Genomic DNA, 20,157 nt, shown 5'->3' on the forward strand with positions numbered 1-20,157 from the left:
TGATGTCAGAATGACAGATAACTCATAATCAGTCAATTAATCAAGAGTTAGGCCAATCCTTCTGCAAGGTTTCATGGGAGGAGCAGTGCCCTACCAAAGACCTAACTCCCAGGGAGGATTTTCTGTGCAGAATACAGTAGATCATTCTACCAGTACTTGATCTCATACGAGACCTAGCATAACCAGTGCTGGTCAGGATTTTGGCAGCCACCCTCGTCCTACTCCTGCCTTGGGACGTTTTCAAAACACATAAGTACAGTAACACCATCACACAAGATCTACCAACTCTCTGATACTAATCTTTAATCTAGATCTTCCAACACCAAGGTTTCCCATTTCAGTTGTGCCAAAGTGTTGGAACAGGGGACTTCTCAAATCTGATCTCAACACTCATACAAGAAATGAGATGCCACACCATGCTTTCTTGGTTGCCTGCAAGGATCCTATCCAACCAAGTTCTCTTGTGTATTTTCATTAGGAAGAGTTGCCAGAGAGGATTACTTTTTAAGGAAACTCACCGTTGTTCCAACTTCCTCTTGGTAATAGAATTCCACACGGTAAGAATTTATTAGACCCTAGTTTTTAGGATTTTTACAAACACCCTCTCAAATGGATCAAACCAGAAGAGTCAACCCTGATGGAGTATGTTATTGTTCAAATGTGTATTTGTACAGTTGATGAAAATGGATACAAGAACAAGAAACATGTGAAATAATAACAAAAAAAGGCTTTTGTTTAACAAAAGTTTATGCCAATAGATTTCTTGTGATTAAGTTTAGATAATAGCTATAAAATGTTGGTTGTACATAAAATACTCTAGTTCTGAATAGGAATTATGGAAGTTTACAACTTATTGAATGTAATAATACATAGTGTGTACTTTATGCACATTTATATATTTAGAAGTTCAAATAGTTTTCTTTACTTGAAAAGCATTGTATGAAATTATGATACTGTATCAAGTTGTAATCATGTTATGTACTTTTGGTGTTCTTAAATAGTACTATGTTTGTTCATCTCAATTAATAATGAGGTTTTGGTTTTTAGCAAGAACTAAACACAGCTATGGTACAGTATGTATAGTTTTTGGAACTTGAAAGTTAGCATTCTGCAACTAAGATGACTTCATTTCAGAGGAAGGTCGACAAAACCTACAAATCGTTCTTAGATCTGGAGGCAGTCATGAAGTTACAGAGCCCCTTCCCTCCATAGGCACTCGTTTGTGCAAGTCATATTTCTTAGGCAATCCTCTTCGTGATACAAAGAATCATCACGTGTTATGGTGGGCTCCTTTTGGTCCTGACAGAGCGACAAATCTCCGGGATACACATGCTACTTTAACAGCTCTATTGCAGTGTCAGGTATGTCATATTTTCAACGGGCTTTGGTCTTTTATGATTTTTTAACTTGTGCCAGAATACTCCTTAAATAATTCCACTCTGGAGAGTTTCAGAACAATCACCAATAAGAGGGAAAAGTGTCCTTTTTAACTTTTTTACCATGTACTAGGGGCCTTTTCTTTATGAAGTCCTGTAGGATAAACACTAACTTGAGAAGGAAAAAAATGGGAGTGTTGTTCATTCAGTCATATATGAATATATATTGTTGATTCACTTTCATTAATGAAATTTACACAGTAATGCAGTAAAGGGAAGAGCCAGTGTAGAAATGTTCATGCTAGTGTTTATTTTTCTCAATGCTTCAGGTGTTTAGGGGAAGAAATATAACTTGTATCCACATATCAGTAAATAATACTGATTTATTGTAATGCATATTTCATCTCCTGTACTGCAATATATTTATCTAATAAAATTTTTAAATACAGAGCATGTATATTGACTGTTAGCTGCACTGATAGGAAATATGTTGTTTGCTTACAACCTTAATATTAGAGTGCTGTGTTGATTTTTTTATTTGCTTGTAGAATCACACATATCAAACCTTTCAAAGCATAACAGGAATACTACTGATATTTAGGAAATTATTAGAAAATCCTGAACATTTCAAAGGTTAAGTCCGCAAATATGCCTCTTTTGAGTCACATACATAAAAAAAAAATTTGTGTTGTATGCTGTTAAGAATTTCAAATTTTGCATTTGTTAGTCATTTTTACTGCACTAAAATCATTCCTTTAGATTTCCAATTGTTCCTGTGCAAAATACGAAGCTTCCGCTCTTTACTGTGCAGTATTGTTTCGGTGAAGCTGAAACCAGCCGATAAGCTTTTTTGTCAGGGTGTAACTACCAACCGCTAGTTAGTGTGGGAGGAGTGGTGTAGGTTAACACTACCGCTCACATCAACACTGGCAGCTAACCGTCACTTTATTTCGGATCGGTAAAGACATAATCTTTCTCTCCCACCAAACCTTTTTAACCGCTTGCTGTTAAAAGTAACAGGCCTAATGCTTAATAAAACATCCCTTTCTTTTAAGCTGCCTTCCTTACATGGGTTTCCCATGCAAGGTAGGTAGCAAGAGGTCTTTGTTGTCTATCTCTGCTGCTCGCCTAACATTTTCTCTGCTTCGGCTGGTGGGCATGAGCAATGGCTGACAAGACCTCCTAGGAGTGCCATGTCGGGTAACCCTTGATGGTAAACCAGGAAATGAGCTTCAGTTACGTTTCACAAGAAAAACTTGATGTCGTCCTTCAACTTAATGGGGCATAACCTTAGGTCTTTGACGGGAAGCAGACAGTACTGCTTAGAGGCTCACCTCCAGGTATTGGATAATCTTCCCTTTTGAAGTAGCGTTAACCTCCATTAGGTGTTGAGCAAATTTACCTTTCGAGGGAAAGTTCCTCCACCAGCCACTGTCCAATCTCCCCAATTACAAGGAGAATTGCAGACAGCGGAAACAGAGGTTGGTCGTCTTTCCTGTTTGCAGGAGAGACTAGCTTCATCTGTGGGGTTTCCCCTTCCGGGGAATTCCTCCGGCGGAACCTGGATTCGTCCATGCGCCGTCCTTACTCTTTGGAGCTTGTCGACAAATGAGTTAGGTGATTGCTTACACTTCTTACTCATTGCCGCCAGACCCTCTGGGTTCAAAACGAGCCTTGTTGCAATTTCCCTCTGGGATCTTTGCTGCAGATGTTGATGACTGCTGGCCGATTATGGCTGCTTCCTCTTCCATCGACGAGTCTCGTAGGCCTTAACTCTTCGGGGTAATTACCACATCGTGCCTTTGGGCACAACAAAGCTCTTAGAGCTTTGTGAGGCCAAGTTCTTCACTTCTCCTCATAGTTTTTAACGAGGAAGAAACAGCTGGTCTTCAAGTCCGTCACAGCCTTCTTTGTTCCCGTCCAAGGGATTACATAAAGCTACTCACCACCCCCTTTTTGTGGTAGGATGGATAGGAGTACTAAGAGGACCTTAGTTTCAGAGCTCTTCTGCTCAACGAAGGTGTGCGAGACCTTTGCTTTGCCTCAGTACCCTTAGTTTTGGAGCTCTTTTGCCCGACGAAGGCCTGTGAGACCTTTGCCTCGACCCAGGACCCAGTACCAGAGGCAAGAGTTTGCAATACCCTCACCTCATCTTAGTACCCAAGGCGAGGGTTTGTGAGATCTTCGCCTCGTGCAAGACCATCGTCTCATGCTGGACTCTTGCCTCGCACGAGACCCTCGTCTCACCTTAGTACCTATGGCAGGTTGGTGAGACCCTCGCCTCGCCTTAGTATCCATGGCAGGTTTGCGAGATCCTCACCTCCCCTTAGTTCCCATGGCAGTTTGCGAGACCCTCACCTCCCCTTAGTTCCCATGGCAGTTTGCGAGACCCTCACCTCCCCTTAGTTCCCATGGCAGTTTGCGAGACCCTCACTCCCCTTAGTTCCCATGGCAATTTGCGAGACCCTCAGCTTGGGCGAAACTCTTGACTCGTGTGAGAGCCTCGTCTTGCTTTAGTAACCATGGTGGGTTTGTGAAACCCTCCTCGCCAGCGCTAGAGTAGCACAAGCTACTGGGTCTAGCAGTAAAATAAAATCCAATGCTGGCGTTTTCAAATTCTCATTCACTGATTCTCGCTGGTGTATGTGAGCACTTGCCAGCGTTTTGCGGATGCTCGCCAGCACTCTCTAGTATCAGATGGCGTTTTCTGATTCTTGGTGGCGTTCACAAGTGTTTGCCAGCATTGGCAGATGATTGCCAGTGTTAGCGGACAATCACCTGCGTTTGCGGACGATCGCCAGCGTTTGCAGACGATAACCCGTGTTTGCTGACGATTGCCAGTGTTTGGAGATGATCGCCAGTGTTTGTGGACGATCGCCAGCGTTTGTGGATGATCGCTAGCATTTGCTGATTTTCATCACGTCCGCTGGCAAGCCTATACGAACCTGCCAAGTGTTTGTGTTCTTTCTGTTCTGGGACAAGAAACTCTTCATCCGAGACTGCTTCTTCATGGGTAACTCTTGTCCTTGAGAAGTTTTACACAACTACAGGCATTCGTTAAAACTTTATAAAAGGCTGAAATTAACTTTTGTGGCGCCTGCGCTCTCACCAAGACAATACCTCAAGGTTATTGCCACAAATACGGCTTACTACCGATGGCTTAAGTCAACCGCATGTGTCAGTGAGCCTTTGGACGCAAAAGGTTCTCGTCAGATGCCGAGTTTCAATGAAACATAATCTGTCTGGGTTATTTTCTTGGGTTTCGTTGCTCAACGGAATGGAGAGCGCTTCAGAGCATTCGCACAACGGGCTTGGGATGTATAACCTTAAAAGGTTATTATTTCAAGGCATTAGTCCCAAGTTAACAGCTTTTGTTTATGGTGTAGTGGTTTGCGGACTGCGGCTAGACGTAGCACCCAGACTGTCTAGTGTCCGAATGCCAACTACACCCCAGCATTTCACTACAATGAAATACGGTGCATGGTTTGCAAATTGTGGCTAGATGTAGCACATAGACTACTTAGTTTCAGAATACCAACCACACTCCAATGTTCACTACACCAAAAAAAGAATAAAAAGAAAAAAAAAGATGGAATGCTCAGAGATCTGGGCAAAATATAAGCAGTCAAGAATGAACTGGGCACTAGGCAACACCCCTTGATTTTATACTGGGCAAGGGAACCCAGCTAGAACTGTGGTTATACCATCTCACTTATACTGGCATGCACAGAGTCCTATATTAATAGCTGCAGCATGCTCTTAAGATAGGATACTTTTTTTATTTAAAGATAATTGAACATTAGGAGAGGAAAATAAACAATATTATTGCCTAATGAAAGGCTGGAACATAAACACCCTTTGGGAGGAGGTTTAAAGATAGAACATATTAAAAAAAAACCCAGTTTATTGCAAAAACAATGTTATATACATCAATAAGAAGATTTCTATTGCAAGAAAAACTAGTATCCCTTTTCACTTCAGTCCTACACTAACTAAACTTAAAATTGCTTTGAGAGAAAAAATAAACCATTCACATGTTAGAAATCATATGAATACAAATCATCAGGAACAGGTTAATCAGTAAGCCACACATAAAACAATATAAACTACAAAAAAATCCTTCAAATTACCATCCCATTGGGTTCCAGATACAAAATTCAAAAGTTATCAGCAGCCAACCTTAGCAGTTAAGATAAAGATAAAGCCTTTTCAGTTAAGGCCAGCATAGTCAAGACAAAGTTCCGAGCCTGTGACATAAGAAAACTTCAGGCTTGAAGGAGAACCCCATAACATTGCGGTTCACGACTTACACAGTGAGTCAATAGGGTCTGGACATAAATCTCCGACTTCTTACTAATAATGGATACACAACCGTAGGGTTTTTTTCACTAAAGTGTCCACAGCACTGATATCCTAAGAATCCCCCACAGTAAAAAACTCCAAAACATCTGATCACAAGCTTGAAATCTCTACACACCACATCCATCGTCTAATAACAACCTTGAAATCTTTACACAATGTCCCCAAAAACTACTGACCATCACCTATGTTAAAAGTACAACTAAGGGCATTTTCCATAGGGGTTTTGACACTTGGTCGGCTTCTTATCACGAGGTTTACCTTCAGGAGCAGGGTCATGGAGTTCGAGTTTCATCGTCTATTAGATGTAGATACCAATGAAAGTTATACCCCACACAGATAATACCCTTTCTTCTTTCCCTGTCATTGCTTGCTCTCGGCTAGCACTCTGTTCAATATTCAGTAAACTACACCAGAAATTGTATAACCGTATGTGGTCATAAAATAGTCAACACTATCAGCGAGGTCAAACTTAGCACTTTCAAATTCCTCTACTGTGCCCTGCCCTTGGCAGGATTTTCAGTCTTTTTTTCTAATTTAAGTTCTGATACCTTGCTTGATAACTGGTTTGCAATTAAAAGGCAACAAAAGCAGAGGGGATTCTTAATCGCTCTCGCCGCCTATTTTCAATAGGCTCCACCAATTTCTTTAATTCAGATAATTCATCCAAGTGAACCTGTTTTTTGACAATCTTCACCATCTTATAAAAACTTTTAGCATATGATCCCTGCTGGGTGCAGGGTGCCGTGACTCTTTAATAACCAAAAAAAAAAATTTTAAGTGATGGACTGGAGATAAACAAATTAAACAGTACATAGAATATTCAATGGAAATAAAACATTGTGCAAATACAAACTAAACAATAAAAATAGAAATGAGAAATAAATCTAGAAATAATTTGTATTTTTCCTATACATTTTTTTCCACAACTGTGGAATGCTTAAAGATCTGGGCAAAAAGTAAGCAATCAAGGATGAACTGAGCACTGGCATGGTCCGACTTTTGCGCTCAAGAAAAATGAGCGCCAACAATTACGCGCAAGACAAAAGTGCGCACTAACATATGAGCGCCATAATTCAAAACTCAATCCTCTCCTTATTTTTTTGTATTGACATTATAGACGTTTAGTACTCACTGTTACAATCGTTTGGATATAAAGGAAGAAGAAACAATCTTAAACACGCACACACATACACGCATACACACTGTGTATCTATTTATTATCTGTATCTATCTATCTATCTAAATATCTATCTATGTCCCTCGATAACTGTTGTTCGGTGAGTAAAAAGTGTTTGTTTACTTCGTAAAATTGGTTTTAAAAAAATGGCATGTTATCGGTTGTTTATTATTGTTAAAATTCCTTAAAATCTTTAGTTTACATCGTTAACTTGTTTGGTTACTATCGTTAACTTTCATTTTGTGTGCGTATCGTTTGGTTATTAGTATATCTTTAAAATTATTCTTATGTTGGAAATTTAACAAAACTTTCCAAGAGAAATACTTTTGATTTATTTTAGTTCAAAGTACCCTCGCTATGGAGAAGGTAACATCATCCAAAGGAAAAGATAATATATTGCACGAAGACTATTGTTACAGATGACAGAGTGCTTAAGAGTGGGAAAGAGTCATAGCATTGTGTAGACCGGAAGTGCAAAGGAAGGATATATGTTATTGGAGATGAATGCACATCTGCCAGTGAGCACGATCATGTGCCAGATCCTGCAAAGTCTGAGTCTAGATTATCAATGATGCAACTTCGTGAAAGAGCTGCAACATCGAATGATCCACCAAGGCGACTCATTCAAGAGGCACAACTTAATTTGCGTCCGGAAGTAGTTGCTATTCAATCCCTTCAGCGAACAGTAGAAAGACAAAGGAAAGCCAAAGGATTATCTCTCTCGGCTCCAAGTTACGTAGGGGAAATAGATATACCTCAAGAACTTGTTTGCACGTATGATGGAGAAACTTTTCATGCATATGACAACGGTAGTGATGACCCCGATAGATATTTTATATTTTCTACTCCTCAAAATTTGAAATTGATGAAAGAAAATAAGCACTGGATGGGAGATGGAACGTTCAAAATAGCTCCTCAGCTATTCTATCAGCTATATGTGATTCACATCATTTATAAAGGAATCGTGCTTCCAGTGGTTTATATTCTCCTTCAGAGGAAATCTGTGGAAGCATATAACCGTGCTCTGACACAACTACATTTCATAGATACCAAAATTGTTTCAGCTTCCATATCGTGCGACTATGAAAAAGCTTCATAAAGATTTTCTTTCTGTCTTCAGAAATGCTGAGGTGTTTGGGTGTTTTTTCCATTTATCTCAGGCCGTATGGAGAAAAATACAAGACTTAGGATTGACCAGTTTATACAGTATCAGTGAAGAAATACGAAAATGTACAAAAATGCTAGTGGCCTTGGCGTTCGTTCCCCACAATAATATTACAAATGTTTTTAAATCATTACAAGATATAATCCCCGAAGACTTAGATGATTTGGTATTTTACTTCAAAGATACTTGGATAGGAAGACCTTGTAGGAGAGGAAGAAGGAGAGATGCTATGTTTCCCCCTCATGTTTGGAGTGTTTACGAACGTGTCTTCAATGAACATCCACGTACAAATAATTCGTTAGAGGGCTGGCATCGGGCAATGCTGCAGTCAATAGGGCATATGCACCCTACAATATACAAATTCATAGAAATTTTAAGAATAGAACACAATCACACCTAAACCAAACTGATCAGAATAAACTGTGGGTGACATGAACCTGTAAAACACAAAAATATGAACAAGTAAACAATGCTATAATTAAAATTGTTAGTGATTATTCTTCAAGAGCGCCATTAGATATCTGCGTTCCATATCATATACTCTTACCCTACAAAAGTAGTTATATTCTAGTTACAAATTGTTTTTATAGCAAATAAAAATTAAGATTGTTTCTTCTTCCTTTATATCCAAATGCTTGTACTCTGTGCAAGGGAACCCTGCTAGAACTGCAGTTGCCTAATATTATTCTAGAGGTATACCATCTCAATTATTATTGGTACGTCGTTCAAGTTCTAAATAAACCAAACAATATTCTTTCCAGGTTAATTTTTTCTTTCTTTAGTTATTTGAACATTACAAACAGGAGAGGAAATAAATTTTGAATAAACTCTAGGCTGGTGGACAGGACATTGTGGGAGGGAATGAATAGAAGAAAAAAAATTCATTAAGAAAAATATTTTAATTAATCAATGAGAGAAAAAAAAGAATACAATAATAAGAAAATGCCGGTCTTCAAAACCAGAAGGAGAGACATAGATATCTCCATGCAGAGTCTTTTAGGAAGCAATCCTCTAAATATTTAATCTACATATATAAGTATAAATAGAGACCAACATAACAGTGTATGTATTTGGGCTAAATTCAAATGTAATGTGACAGGTTACTTAGTTACTCCAATTCTTCGTCTAAGCCAACATTTCTTAAGTGATATCTCATCACAGCTAATCCAGAAGCTTCTTCAATGCTACAATCAAAAGGGATGGCAAAATATCAAATACACAATTTAACTTCCCAAAAGCCATACTACATTAGATATCCAGACACAAAAGTTAACAGCTGACAACCTTGGCAGTTAGGATCAAAGAGACTATAAAACAGTGTTACACATCTGATCTATCTCTACATTCTCACCTTAACATCGGAAAGAGGCCCCTCCTCTTGATTGCATAGTCACACAGACAAAAACAAGATATAGAATATAAAAATCCATTTTCAAAGTAAAATCCTATTGGGTTTGTGATGCAGATTTTCTAGCAACTGTCATCAAGACAGAGCCTTTTCAGTCAAGGCCAACCTATTCAAGACAAAATTCCAAGCTTGTGAGATAAGGAAACTTCAAGCTTAAGGGGCCGGCCAGTATGCCAATATATGGTGGTAAAGGACGAAAATCGTAAAGTCATGAAAAAATTCACTGAGCTTCTTCGTATGGCAATGGAAAATGTGTATACGAAATATTTTGTCAAAATTCCTTATTTACAATATAGTTAGTAAAAGTAACTCAATAAACCAAAAACATGGATCCCTACAAGAAAATCCAGTATTTCTTTTATCGTAAATTTTGATAATTATTACATTTCATTTTAAAACAAGTTGTGAGCAATGGCATCTGTATAGTTTTCATGAGTCACAAGACAAAGTATTACACGGTTATTACACCATTTGGCCTTTAGTGCTAGCACGAACCTCAGAGAGAGTACAGGTTTGAGTTTGACCTCAGACAATCACTCGCTTTTTCGTCTGTTTTTTCTGGGTTTCGGCAAGAATTTCATCATGCCAAAGAGGAAAAGATAATTTAAACATCTTGCTTACATAAAGAAAAAGAAAGTTTGCTCTAATAAGAGTTCAAAAGTGGGTAACATCAGCGATATTAGCGGAGTTAGTGAAGGACAGAGAAAATGAAGGTGAGACTGTCTCACCTAAAGAAGCAAGATATTGAGCAAAGGGATCTTAATTTATGATTAAATTATGATAAATAACATTGTTTTGGTTTATTGATATAAAAAAAACATAAAATTCATAATAATCATTTATTTAGTAATATTTGTCTTTGTAAAAATACAAAGGAAAACTTTGAACGCTTGTATCTCAAAACTGTACTTATTGACCTTGAATTCAAATTCTATCTTCTCCCTTAGTTTTAAAGATATAGTGTTGAAATTCGGTATATAACTTTAGAAAGACATTATAAAACAATGAAATAGACCTTTTTTTCAGAATTTTCATTTTTTTTTCTTATTTTTTTCCCCTGATTTATTGGATTGATTTTTTTTTTACCATAATGGAAAAATTCATATCTAGCAAAAAAATTTTTTTTTTTTAGAAATCTTTAATTTTATTGGAGGTCTACATCAGGTCTATACTGTGTAGGGTAGTAATCCGAGGTCTTATTATTAAGTATCAGGGGAGGAGATAGAATTTCAGAAACACTTATTTTCAGTATAAATCACCCTGATGTCACAAAACCAAAGGTCAGAGGCAAAAATCCTATTCAGTTTGGAGATGACTTAAGTCACCATATTAAGTTGTATGATTGTCAAAGTCCTGTCATTAGAAAATGCCATTAGCCGGCCACCCCCTTAAAGGAGAACCCTGCAATGTTGCGGACCATGATTTACATACTGTACACAGACAGCAGGTTTGGACATCCACATTACTGTAATCACAGTTTGCCTCTGGCTGAAACCTTCGTGGTCCTAAACAGCAGTGCGAAAGATTCTGTGTCCTTTATCTACTTCTACGCATGATGACTCTGTAGTAATAGAAGACTACAGTATATCTCGATATTTTGGTTCAAAGGTCCGTACTTAAAAAATTCAATGATTCCATTGATGATATCTTTGTTCCCATTCATCTTCTAATTGCCACCTATAAAAAATTTCCTCGAGAAACACATTTGCTGTCATATAAATTTTTCACCAATAAAAGACAAGTAACATTGTCATCTGCAACATTCCTCTACTCTACTTTTCACCGAAAGGTCCACTTACTTTCTTTGCAGTGTCCTGGGTTAACAAACCATTCTGTCTTTGTTTTTTCTGGGGACCTGAGGCAAGCCAACACCAGGGAACATGGTTAGAGTCCAGATTTCCAAGCATAACATGCTATTATCTGTGTTCGCCTCTACTTGACTAAGTCTTAACATGGTGTTTAGTTCTGAACTGGCTTCACTCAATCTTATTTGAAATTTTAACATATGATCCCTGCTGAGTGCAGGGCACCGTTACTCTATAAAAACAAAGAAAGTGGTCATGAGACACAGGGATTTTGAGATAAAGAGCTACAATATTAACAAGAATTACTGTATATTAAAAAAAATGAGAAAATAACAATAAACATTGAAGTAATTTGTATTTTCCTTTAACGATGCCTTTTTTTTTTTTCTTTTTACAACGGTTTACGAACGATAGCAAGCCCCACCCACATGGTGGTCAGGCAAATGTCAGCTTCTCATTACATTTTTGAATGATAGCTAGCCCTGTACACAAGGCGTCCAGACGAAACTTGTCAGCTTCTTATTACGTTTATAAACATTAACAAGAACCTCCCACAGGGTGGCCAGACAAACTTTGTCAGCATTTCATTACGTTTATGAACATTAGTTATCCCCGCCTACAAGACGGGCAGGCAAACAGATGGAGTTATGTTCGCTACAATAGCTGTATGTTTTGTTTGTGTAGGCGCATGCACTCACATCTTAGAATATACTACAGCGAGTTGACGATCAAATTCCTTGGGCTATAATGTTGCGATTCATCACACATACTTTATGACCGCAAGCGGGCTTAGACTCGTCAAACGTTTACCTGGAGGCAAAGAGGTTACGCATACGCGAATGCAGATGGACATGCGCTTATGCAAGCAAGAGATCTTTCTGACAACAAGGACTATTGGCAATCTTAAAATTAGCACTCCATTCTAATAAATCTTTAGTGTTGACGGCTATATTTCTTATGGGAAACCAGATTTTGCCATATTCTTCTTTCTTCCTGTAACCAGACATACTGGATATGTGGTCTACATTCATCCCAGTCAGTTCCATCCTAACTTACGATTAGAGGCCTCAGTTTTTAAAAAATAATTATACGAAAAACTTCACATAAGCGAATATATTTTCTGGAAGGGAACATTCAAAAGTTATACCAGTTTTGCCGATCGGAGACGAAGAAATACAAACGATTTCCTTGTTCATTGAAAGGATGAGGTGTCAGTTATGAATGTTACTCAACGTTCTCCAACCGAGTTCTGGACACAACTAAGACTGTAATTTTGACTACGCCTGTATGTTTGACCGCCTCCCTAGTCTGTGTTACTGGTCCATAGATGAACTTGTGCATAGATTACCTGTCTAGCAATAGATTAAAGATATGTCTTAATTTTACCTTTTGGATGTGAGTAGTTGTGTGCGATCGGTCGTTACTGACCGGTCTCTTGCCCGAAAGCGATCACAAAGGAGATTCACTGTAATATCATCATCTAACGGATACTGGCTACCCTGGTTTACTAATTTGTAACACTTACTCGGCCAACTGTCAATGGATTGATGGCAGTTGGAGGACAAGACTCCCCTCCTTCATAGCAGGTGTGTTCAATTGGTTACACGTCTTGACATCAACTGGAGATGTTACTTGCTATGCAATCTCTAGACCATTCGAGAGGAACCAAAGAGAATTTACTTTTTGGTTGAGGGTCAAGGCTGCTAGTTCCACTCAATAGAACTTGTTAGCCCATGGTGGAAGGCAAGAGGCACAGTCTCGGGGTATTGTTGACCACGCCACTGGGCATTGGTTGACCAGGTAGTCCAGAAACCTTCCCATCTCCCACATTCTTTATAGTCTTTTATGAAAATGAATGCCTCCTCCTGTAGGGGCGCATAATGCTACCCAGGCTACTGAGAGAGTCAGATTGTATGAAAATACTCTGGTCCATCCTATTCGAGCGTGAACATAGACTCTAGTTTGCAAGGAAAACTTGCGCGGTGTTGCACATTCATTCACCGAGGACACACTCCACTCAAGCGTGCACAGGTAGCAATTACTGGTCAGAACTGAGAAAGCCTCGCTTTTTCAGCTCTCACCTCGTGAGCATATGCTCCCAGGAGGATGAACTGAAAGTGGTGCTCAAGCCAGCACACCTTACCAGCCTGCGCCTTGCCAACGCTTGCCCTTGTGAAGAGGAATAGCAGGTAGTTTCCCCTTCACAGACTGACCATCCTCATACTGTTCCACCATTGGTCAAGACCACACTTGACAAGGTCTTTTCCATTGGGGGATCGAGTACCGGCAGAGCTTTGTCTCGACAGGCAAATTACTAGCACTAGCGACAAAACAGCTGGGGCATCTAGCATCTCTCGAAGTTAGTTCCTCACAGCTTTCTCTACATACGATCTTTACAGTGACATCTGATGCCCTTCTAGTCTCAGAACAGAGACCCACCTAATACCCTAGTACCAGTGGGATCCAAAAAGATGAGACGTGAGTTGATGGGTGTCAGACACCAACCTCCTCAGAGGAGCAGATCTTCTCTATATCCTCTCTTGGATTTGTTGCTCTTTAAATGGGGCGGGCTCATCTGTTACACCTGACGGCATCAAAAGTTTAGTCCGACTCCAAAAGGTGGTTCCTCATAACCTCCAGGAAATGAGGGCAGCCTACCTGACCCTCAAGTGCTTCCATTAGCTCCTTTCAGGTCAGTATGTAGTGCTGATGAGCGACAACACTACAGTAGTGTGCCACTTAAACAAACAAGGAGATACCTTTTCACAGCACCTATGCCTGCTTGCTGTGAAAATCCTCAGGTGGACGGAAGAAAATTTGGTAGCCTTAACAGCGTGCTTCATCCCAGGAAAGAAGAACATGCTGGCAGACAATCTGAATGGGAGGACTCGGATAGTTGGCTTCGAATGGGCAATCGACCTGTCTGCGACTTCCCTCAACCAGAACTTCTGGTATACTGCTCACCAAATTACATATAAAGTGAGGTCGGTGTTACTGTGTAGTCATCAGTCATGGCATGACAATGAAACAATATCCAATAGATTTTGTAGCTTTGAGAACAAAGACCTCAGAAGAATATTGGGTGTAAAATGGCAGGACAGGATTAGAAATGAAACTATGAGCGAGATTGCTCAAGTGCCATATGTGGATGAGATCATGGTGAGGGGTAGATGGAGATGGTTTGATCATGCTCTTTGCATTCCCTAAGGGAGATTAGTTCACCAAACATTTAATTAGCCCCCTCAAGAGTTGGAAGACCCAGTCCTAAATAGTAGAGGACTATGAAGCATGAAGTAGGAGATAATGAATGTAGAAGTATTGATTTAAAACCTCAAGATAAAGACGACTGGTAAAATCTAACCTAGGCCCTTTGTGTCAATAGGCATAGGAGGAGATGATGATGATGATGATAACTGCTCACCAGTACCTGAATCACAAGCATTTGGGCAGGACATTTTTCAACACCCGTGGGACAAGATGGACTTCTATGCGTTCGCCTCCATCTTCCTAGTAAGGAGGCTACTGAACAGGGCATCGCAAAATATAGCAATGACCCTCATAGCTCTGCTGTGGTAACATGCAGAATGGATTTCAGACCATCTGCATCTGCTGTCAGAGGCACTTAAGAGAGCTCCCTCCACTTCCTGAGCTACTCAGACAATCAAACGTGAAGATTTTCTACCAAGCGATACTATCGCTACGTCTCCACACCTGTAGACTATCCAGCAACTACTCGCAAAGAGAGGCTTTCCGAAGCCAGTTGCTAGGCGTATGGCAGGATACCTGCAGGAGTTGTCATCTGCATTGTATCAGGCGAAGTGGTCCGTCTTTTGTAGTGGGTGTCGTGGAGGGGGGTGTTTCCACTCAGTGCCTGTATTCCAGCTGTAGCGAAGTTTTTACTGTACATGTGGGAGGAAAAACTCCACTCAGTGGTCATAGCTCTCTGTATAGTGTATAGGCTATCCATTTACTGTGGTAAAAAATTACTGTACAGCTATATTTGAAATAAACCGGATTTTTGTTAAACTGGTGTTTCACTTAACTGTATCCAATACTGTAATAATGCATGTAATATTCACATTTTAGTATTGTATCTATAATAAAAACATAGCAAATTATAATCACGTGCATTGTTTACATTAAAATCTGCTGATCAACCCTGGGTAGTCTGCCATCAACCTCAATTTTTGGATCAAATAACTCCCTTATTATTATAATAATAATAAAAGAAACAATTATTACTTGAAATATCATTTTCCAATTAGCATTCTAATGTCAATAGTTTCATTTGAAATACTTCTCATATTTTATTTATTTGTATTGTGAGTTGAATTGCATAATGTTAACCATAGTTTCATTCATGTTGATGCACGATATTTTATAGTTTTTAGCTCTGTCGTGCTTGATTATATTATGGCTCTATCAGTGAGTATTCAATAGAGACTTTGCAAAGAAACAAAGATTGAGAGAGAGAGAGAGAGAGAGAGAGAGAGAGAGAGAGAGAGAGAGAGAGAGAGAGAGAGAGAGAGAGAGAGAGAGAGAGAGAGAGAGAGAGAGAGCGCGCCTTATGCCTTACCTTATTGCCTTATTTTTTGTTTGGGTTCCCCCAGGTCCCTCAGTGTGAGGCACCTCGTATATCCACCAGAGAGTTGCTAATACATCTTCCAGTGTATTTTGCATCTTCCAGTCTTGGATGGTCTGGGATGCATCTTAGGTATTTATCGAGCTGATTTTTAAACGCATCTACGCTCACTCCTGATATGTTTCTTAGATGAGCTGGCAGCACATTAAATAGTCGCTGCATTATCGATGCTGGTGCGTAGTGGATTAATGTCCTGTGCGCCTTTCTCAGTTTACCTGGAATGCTTTTTGGCACTATTAATCTACCTCTGCTTGCTCTTTCTGATACTTTAAGCTCCATGATGTTTTCATCAATTCCTTCTATTTGCTTCCATGCTTGTATTATCATGTAGCGTTCTCTTCTCCTTTCTAGACTGTACAGTATAGTTTTAAAAATTGCAGTCTTTCCCAGTAATCAAGGTCCTTAACTTCTTCTATTCTAGCAGTATAGGACCTTTGTACACTCTCTATTTGCGCAATATCCTTTTGGTAGTGTGGGTACCATATCACATTGCAGTACTCGAGTGTACTACGCACATAAGTTTTGTAAAGCATAATCATGTGTTCAGCTTTTCTTGTTTTAAAGTGTCTGAATAACATTCCCATTTTTGCTTTACATTTAGCCAACAGTGTTGCTATTTGGTCGTTGCATAACATATTCCTATTTAAAATTACACCAAGGTCTTTAATTGCTTCCTTGTTTGTGATTGTCTCATTATTAGGTCCCTTGTATGCATACACCATTCCTTCTCTGTTTCCATAATTTATTGATTCGAATTTATCGGAGTTAAATACCATCCTATTTATCTCCGCCCATTCATATATTTTGTTTAGATCTCTTTGTAGTGAGTTCCTATCTTCATCACAAGTAATTTCTCTACTTATTCTTGTGTCATCGGCGAAACTTCTCACTACGGAGTTTTCAACATCACAGTCTATGTCTGAGATCATAATAACAAATAGCAGTGCAGCTAATACCGTACCTTGGGGCACACCAGATATTACCTGGGCTTCATCTGATTTCTCGTCATTTGCAACCACTATCTGTTTTCTGTTTTGCAGGAATTCTTTTACCCTTTTTTCCTATCTTTCCCACAATATTATGCTTTCTCATTTTTTTCTCCAATATGTTATGGTCTACCTTGTCAAAGGCTTTTGCAAAATCTAGATAGATCACATCTGTGTCTTTTTCATTTATCATATTATTGTATATGTTTTCATAGTGAGCTATCAGTTGGGTCTGTGTACTTTTTCCAGGTACGAAACCGTGTTGACCCATATTAAACAAATTATTTTTGACCAAATGGTTCATTATTTTCTTTTTTATTACCCTCTCATACACTTTCATAATATGTGATGTTAGACTAACAGGTCTATAATTGCTTGCCTCTAGTCTTGATCCACTTTTGAAGATAGGGGTTATATAAGCTAATTTATGTTTAACATATATCTCGCTCATATCTATACTCTGTCTTAGCAGTATTGCAAGTGGCTTCGCGATAGTGTTTGCAGTTTTTTTTAACAAAATCGCTGGCACTCCATCTGGTCCGGCTGCCGATCCATTTTTAATTTCGTTTATAGCCGTAACAATATCTGCTTCATTAATATCTATATCCGTTAGATATTCAACATTTTCTTCTCTCATTTCTGTTTCATTATTCTCATTCACAATTCTTGGTGTGAACTCACTCTTATATTTTTCTGCTAATATGTTGCATATTTCCTTTTTTTCATTCGTTAGCCGTCCTTCAATTCTTAGAGGGCCTATTTCTATTCTCCTTTTATTCATCTTTTTTGCATAGGAGTAAAGTACTTTGGGGTTTCTTTTTATATTTTGAAGTGTCCTTTCTTCTAAGTCCCTTTTTTCATTTTCTTTTGACTGTATAATCTTTTGTTCTGCATTTTCTATCTTACATTTTATTTCCCTCATTTTCCACACATTTTTTTCTATTGCAAGATTTTTCTTCCACTTTTTAATTTTCTGAAATAAGATCCTTCTGTCTCTTGGTATGTACGTCTTTTGTTTATTGTTTTTTTTTCGGTACATATTTTTCAACAATTTTCTCCAGTATTTTGTACAGTATATCCGTATTTACCTGTATATTATCACTTATAAATACATTTTTCCATTCTTTATTCAGTTCTTCATTTATTTCTGACCATTTTATATTCTTACTGTAAAAGTTATATTTTCCATATCCTTATCAAAGTTTTGTGCTTTTATTAATTCTGTGATCACTTGCTTTGGAATGAACTATCAATTCTATGACATTGTGGTCTGAGAGAGAGAGAGAGAGAGAGAGAGAGAGAGAGAGAGAGAGAGAGAGAGAGAGAGAGAGAGAGAGAGAGAGAGAGAGAGATATTTTTTGAAGCCCAAGCCAGATATTAAATGTATTGGATGTCTCAAAGAATTTCTAGTCCATCCGCAGAGACTCCATTTGCTCTTCTGCAGAGCGATTTAGTTGAATTATTAAGAGAGTTCTTATGATCTTGTGTAACTTATTCTTGAACTCGTTTACTGTGTTACTGTTTACTACATCCACTGGAAGTCTATTCCAAGCATTTGCTATTTTGTATGTAAAGAAATTGCCACATTGAGTGGTGTTGTATCTTTTCAATTCCAGTTTGTATCCGTTACCTCTGGATTGATTTGTGCAAAGCATGACTAGATTTTTGTAATCTACATTTGTTATTCTTTTAAGGATTTTGAATGCCTTTATGAACTGTCCCCTTGGTGGTCGAGTTTGTAGATAAAATAAGTTCAAACGTTCCATCCTGTGTGTATATCCGAATTTCCTTAGTGTTGAAACTACTGTAGTTTGGTGACCCTACCTTGTACTTCTTCCAGTCTGTATATATCCTTCTGAATACTTGGAGCCCAGAATTGGACTCCTTATTCTAGATGGGGTCTTACTAGTGATGTGTACAGCTATAGTACAGTGTCTTTATTTCTGTGTTTTAATTGTCCTTATGTAGTCTATTAGTTTTGTGCCTTTTTTCAGCTATTATGCCTTGTTTGGTGAACTTCAAATCTTTGCTGATAATAATACCGAAATGATCTTCCTGGTCCACACTTTCTATTTCATTACCCAGCAGTGAGTAATCTGACTGTAGGTTACTATAATCTTTGTGCATGACTTCACATTTCCCCCAGTTGAAAGGTATTTGCTATTTGTTTTTACCATTCTCCTAGTTTTACTAGATCCTCATTTCAGGCTTCTACGTTTTCTGAGTTCGCAGCATTAATACCTAATTTACTATCGTCGGCAAATTTGGTTATTTTACTAGTTAATCCTAAATCTATGTCGTTAATGTAGATCAGAAATAGCAATGGGCCAAGACCAGATTCTTGAGGTAATCCGCTTGTAACAGCTGCCCACTCTGGAGCTTCTCCATTGATTACAACTCTCTGTTTTCTGTTTGTTAGCCAATCTTCTACCCATTCAGCTGGCTCGTGAAGGATGCCTAGTGCTCTAATTTTGACCATTAATTTTTTATGAGGATCTTTGTCAAAAGGTATATGAAAATCTAGGTATATGATGTCTATTGCCCTGCTTTTGTCGTAAATGCTAAACATATTGTGGAAAAATTCCGAAAGATTTGTCACACATGATCTCTTTTGTCTAAAACTTTGTTGGCTGTGTATCAGAAGATTGTTTTTCTCTATATGTTCTACTATTGAATCTACTATAATTGATTTAAACATTTTGCAAGGTCTGCTATTGCCCGGTTCTTCTTTATTATTATTATTATTATTAAATGCTAAGCTACAACCCTAGTTGGAAAAGCAGGATGCTATAAGCCCAGGGGCCCCAACAGGGAAAATAGCCCAGTGAGGAAAGGAAATAAAGAAAAGTACAATATTTTAAGTATAGTAACATTAAAAAGAAATATTTCCTATAAAAACTATAAAAAAAAACTAACAAACCAAGAGGAAGGGAAACTAGATAGAAGTGTGCCCGAGTGTACCCTCAAGCATGAGAACTCTAACCCAAGACAGTGGAAGACCATGGTACAGAGGTTATGGCACTGCCCAAGACTAGAGAACAATGGTTTGATTTTGGAGTGTCCTTCTCCTAGAAGAGCTGCTTACCATAGCTGAAGAGTCTCTTCTACCCTTACCAAGAGGAAAGTAGCCACTGAACAATTACAGTCCAGTAGTTAACCCCTTTGGTGAAGACGAATATTTTGGCAATCTCAGTGTTGTCAGGTGTATGCGGACAGAGGAGAATCTGTAAAGAATA

At 38.5% G+C, this 20,157-nt stretch overlaps 1 protein-coding gene across 2 annotated transcripts in view; it reads left to right on the plus strand.

The window, feature by feature from the left end:
- The window catches only part of LOC137650094 (PX domain-containing protein kinase-like protein), a 793,620-nt gene that overhangs the window by 228,253 nt on the left and 545,210 nt on the right, over window positions 1-20,157 (plus strand). For both annotated transcript variants that reach the window (XM_068383187.1, XM_068383188.1), the window contains exon 4: window positions 1,135-1,361. In XM_068383187.1, the coding sequence (XP_068239288.1) occupies window positions 1,135-1,361 (227 nt within the window). The remainder of the gene's footprint in view (window positions 1-1,134; window positions 1,362-20,157) is intronic.

Source organism: Palaemon carinicauda, chromosome 11 (genome assembly GCF_036898095.1).
Source record: "Palaemon carinicauda isolate YSFRI2023 chromosome 11, ASM3689809v2, whole genome shotgun sequence".
Lineage (NCBI taxonomy): Eukaryota > Metazoa > Arthropoda > Malacostraca > Decapoda > Palaemonidae > Palaemon > Palaemon carinicauda.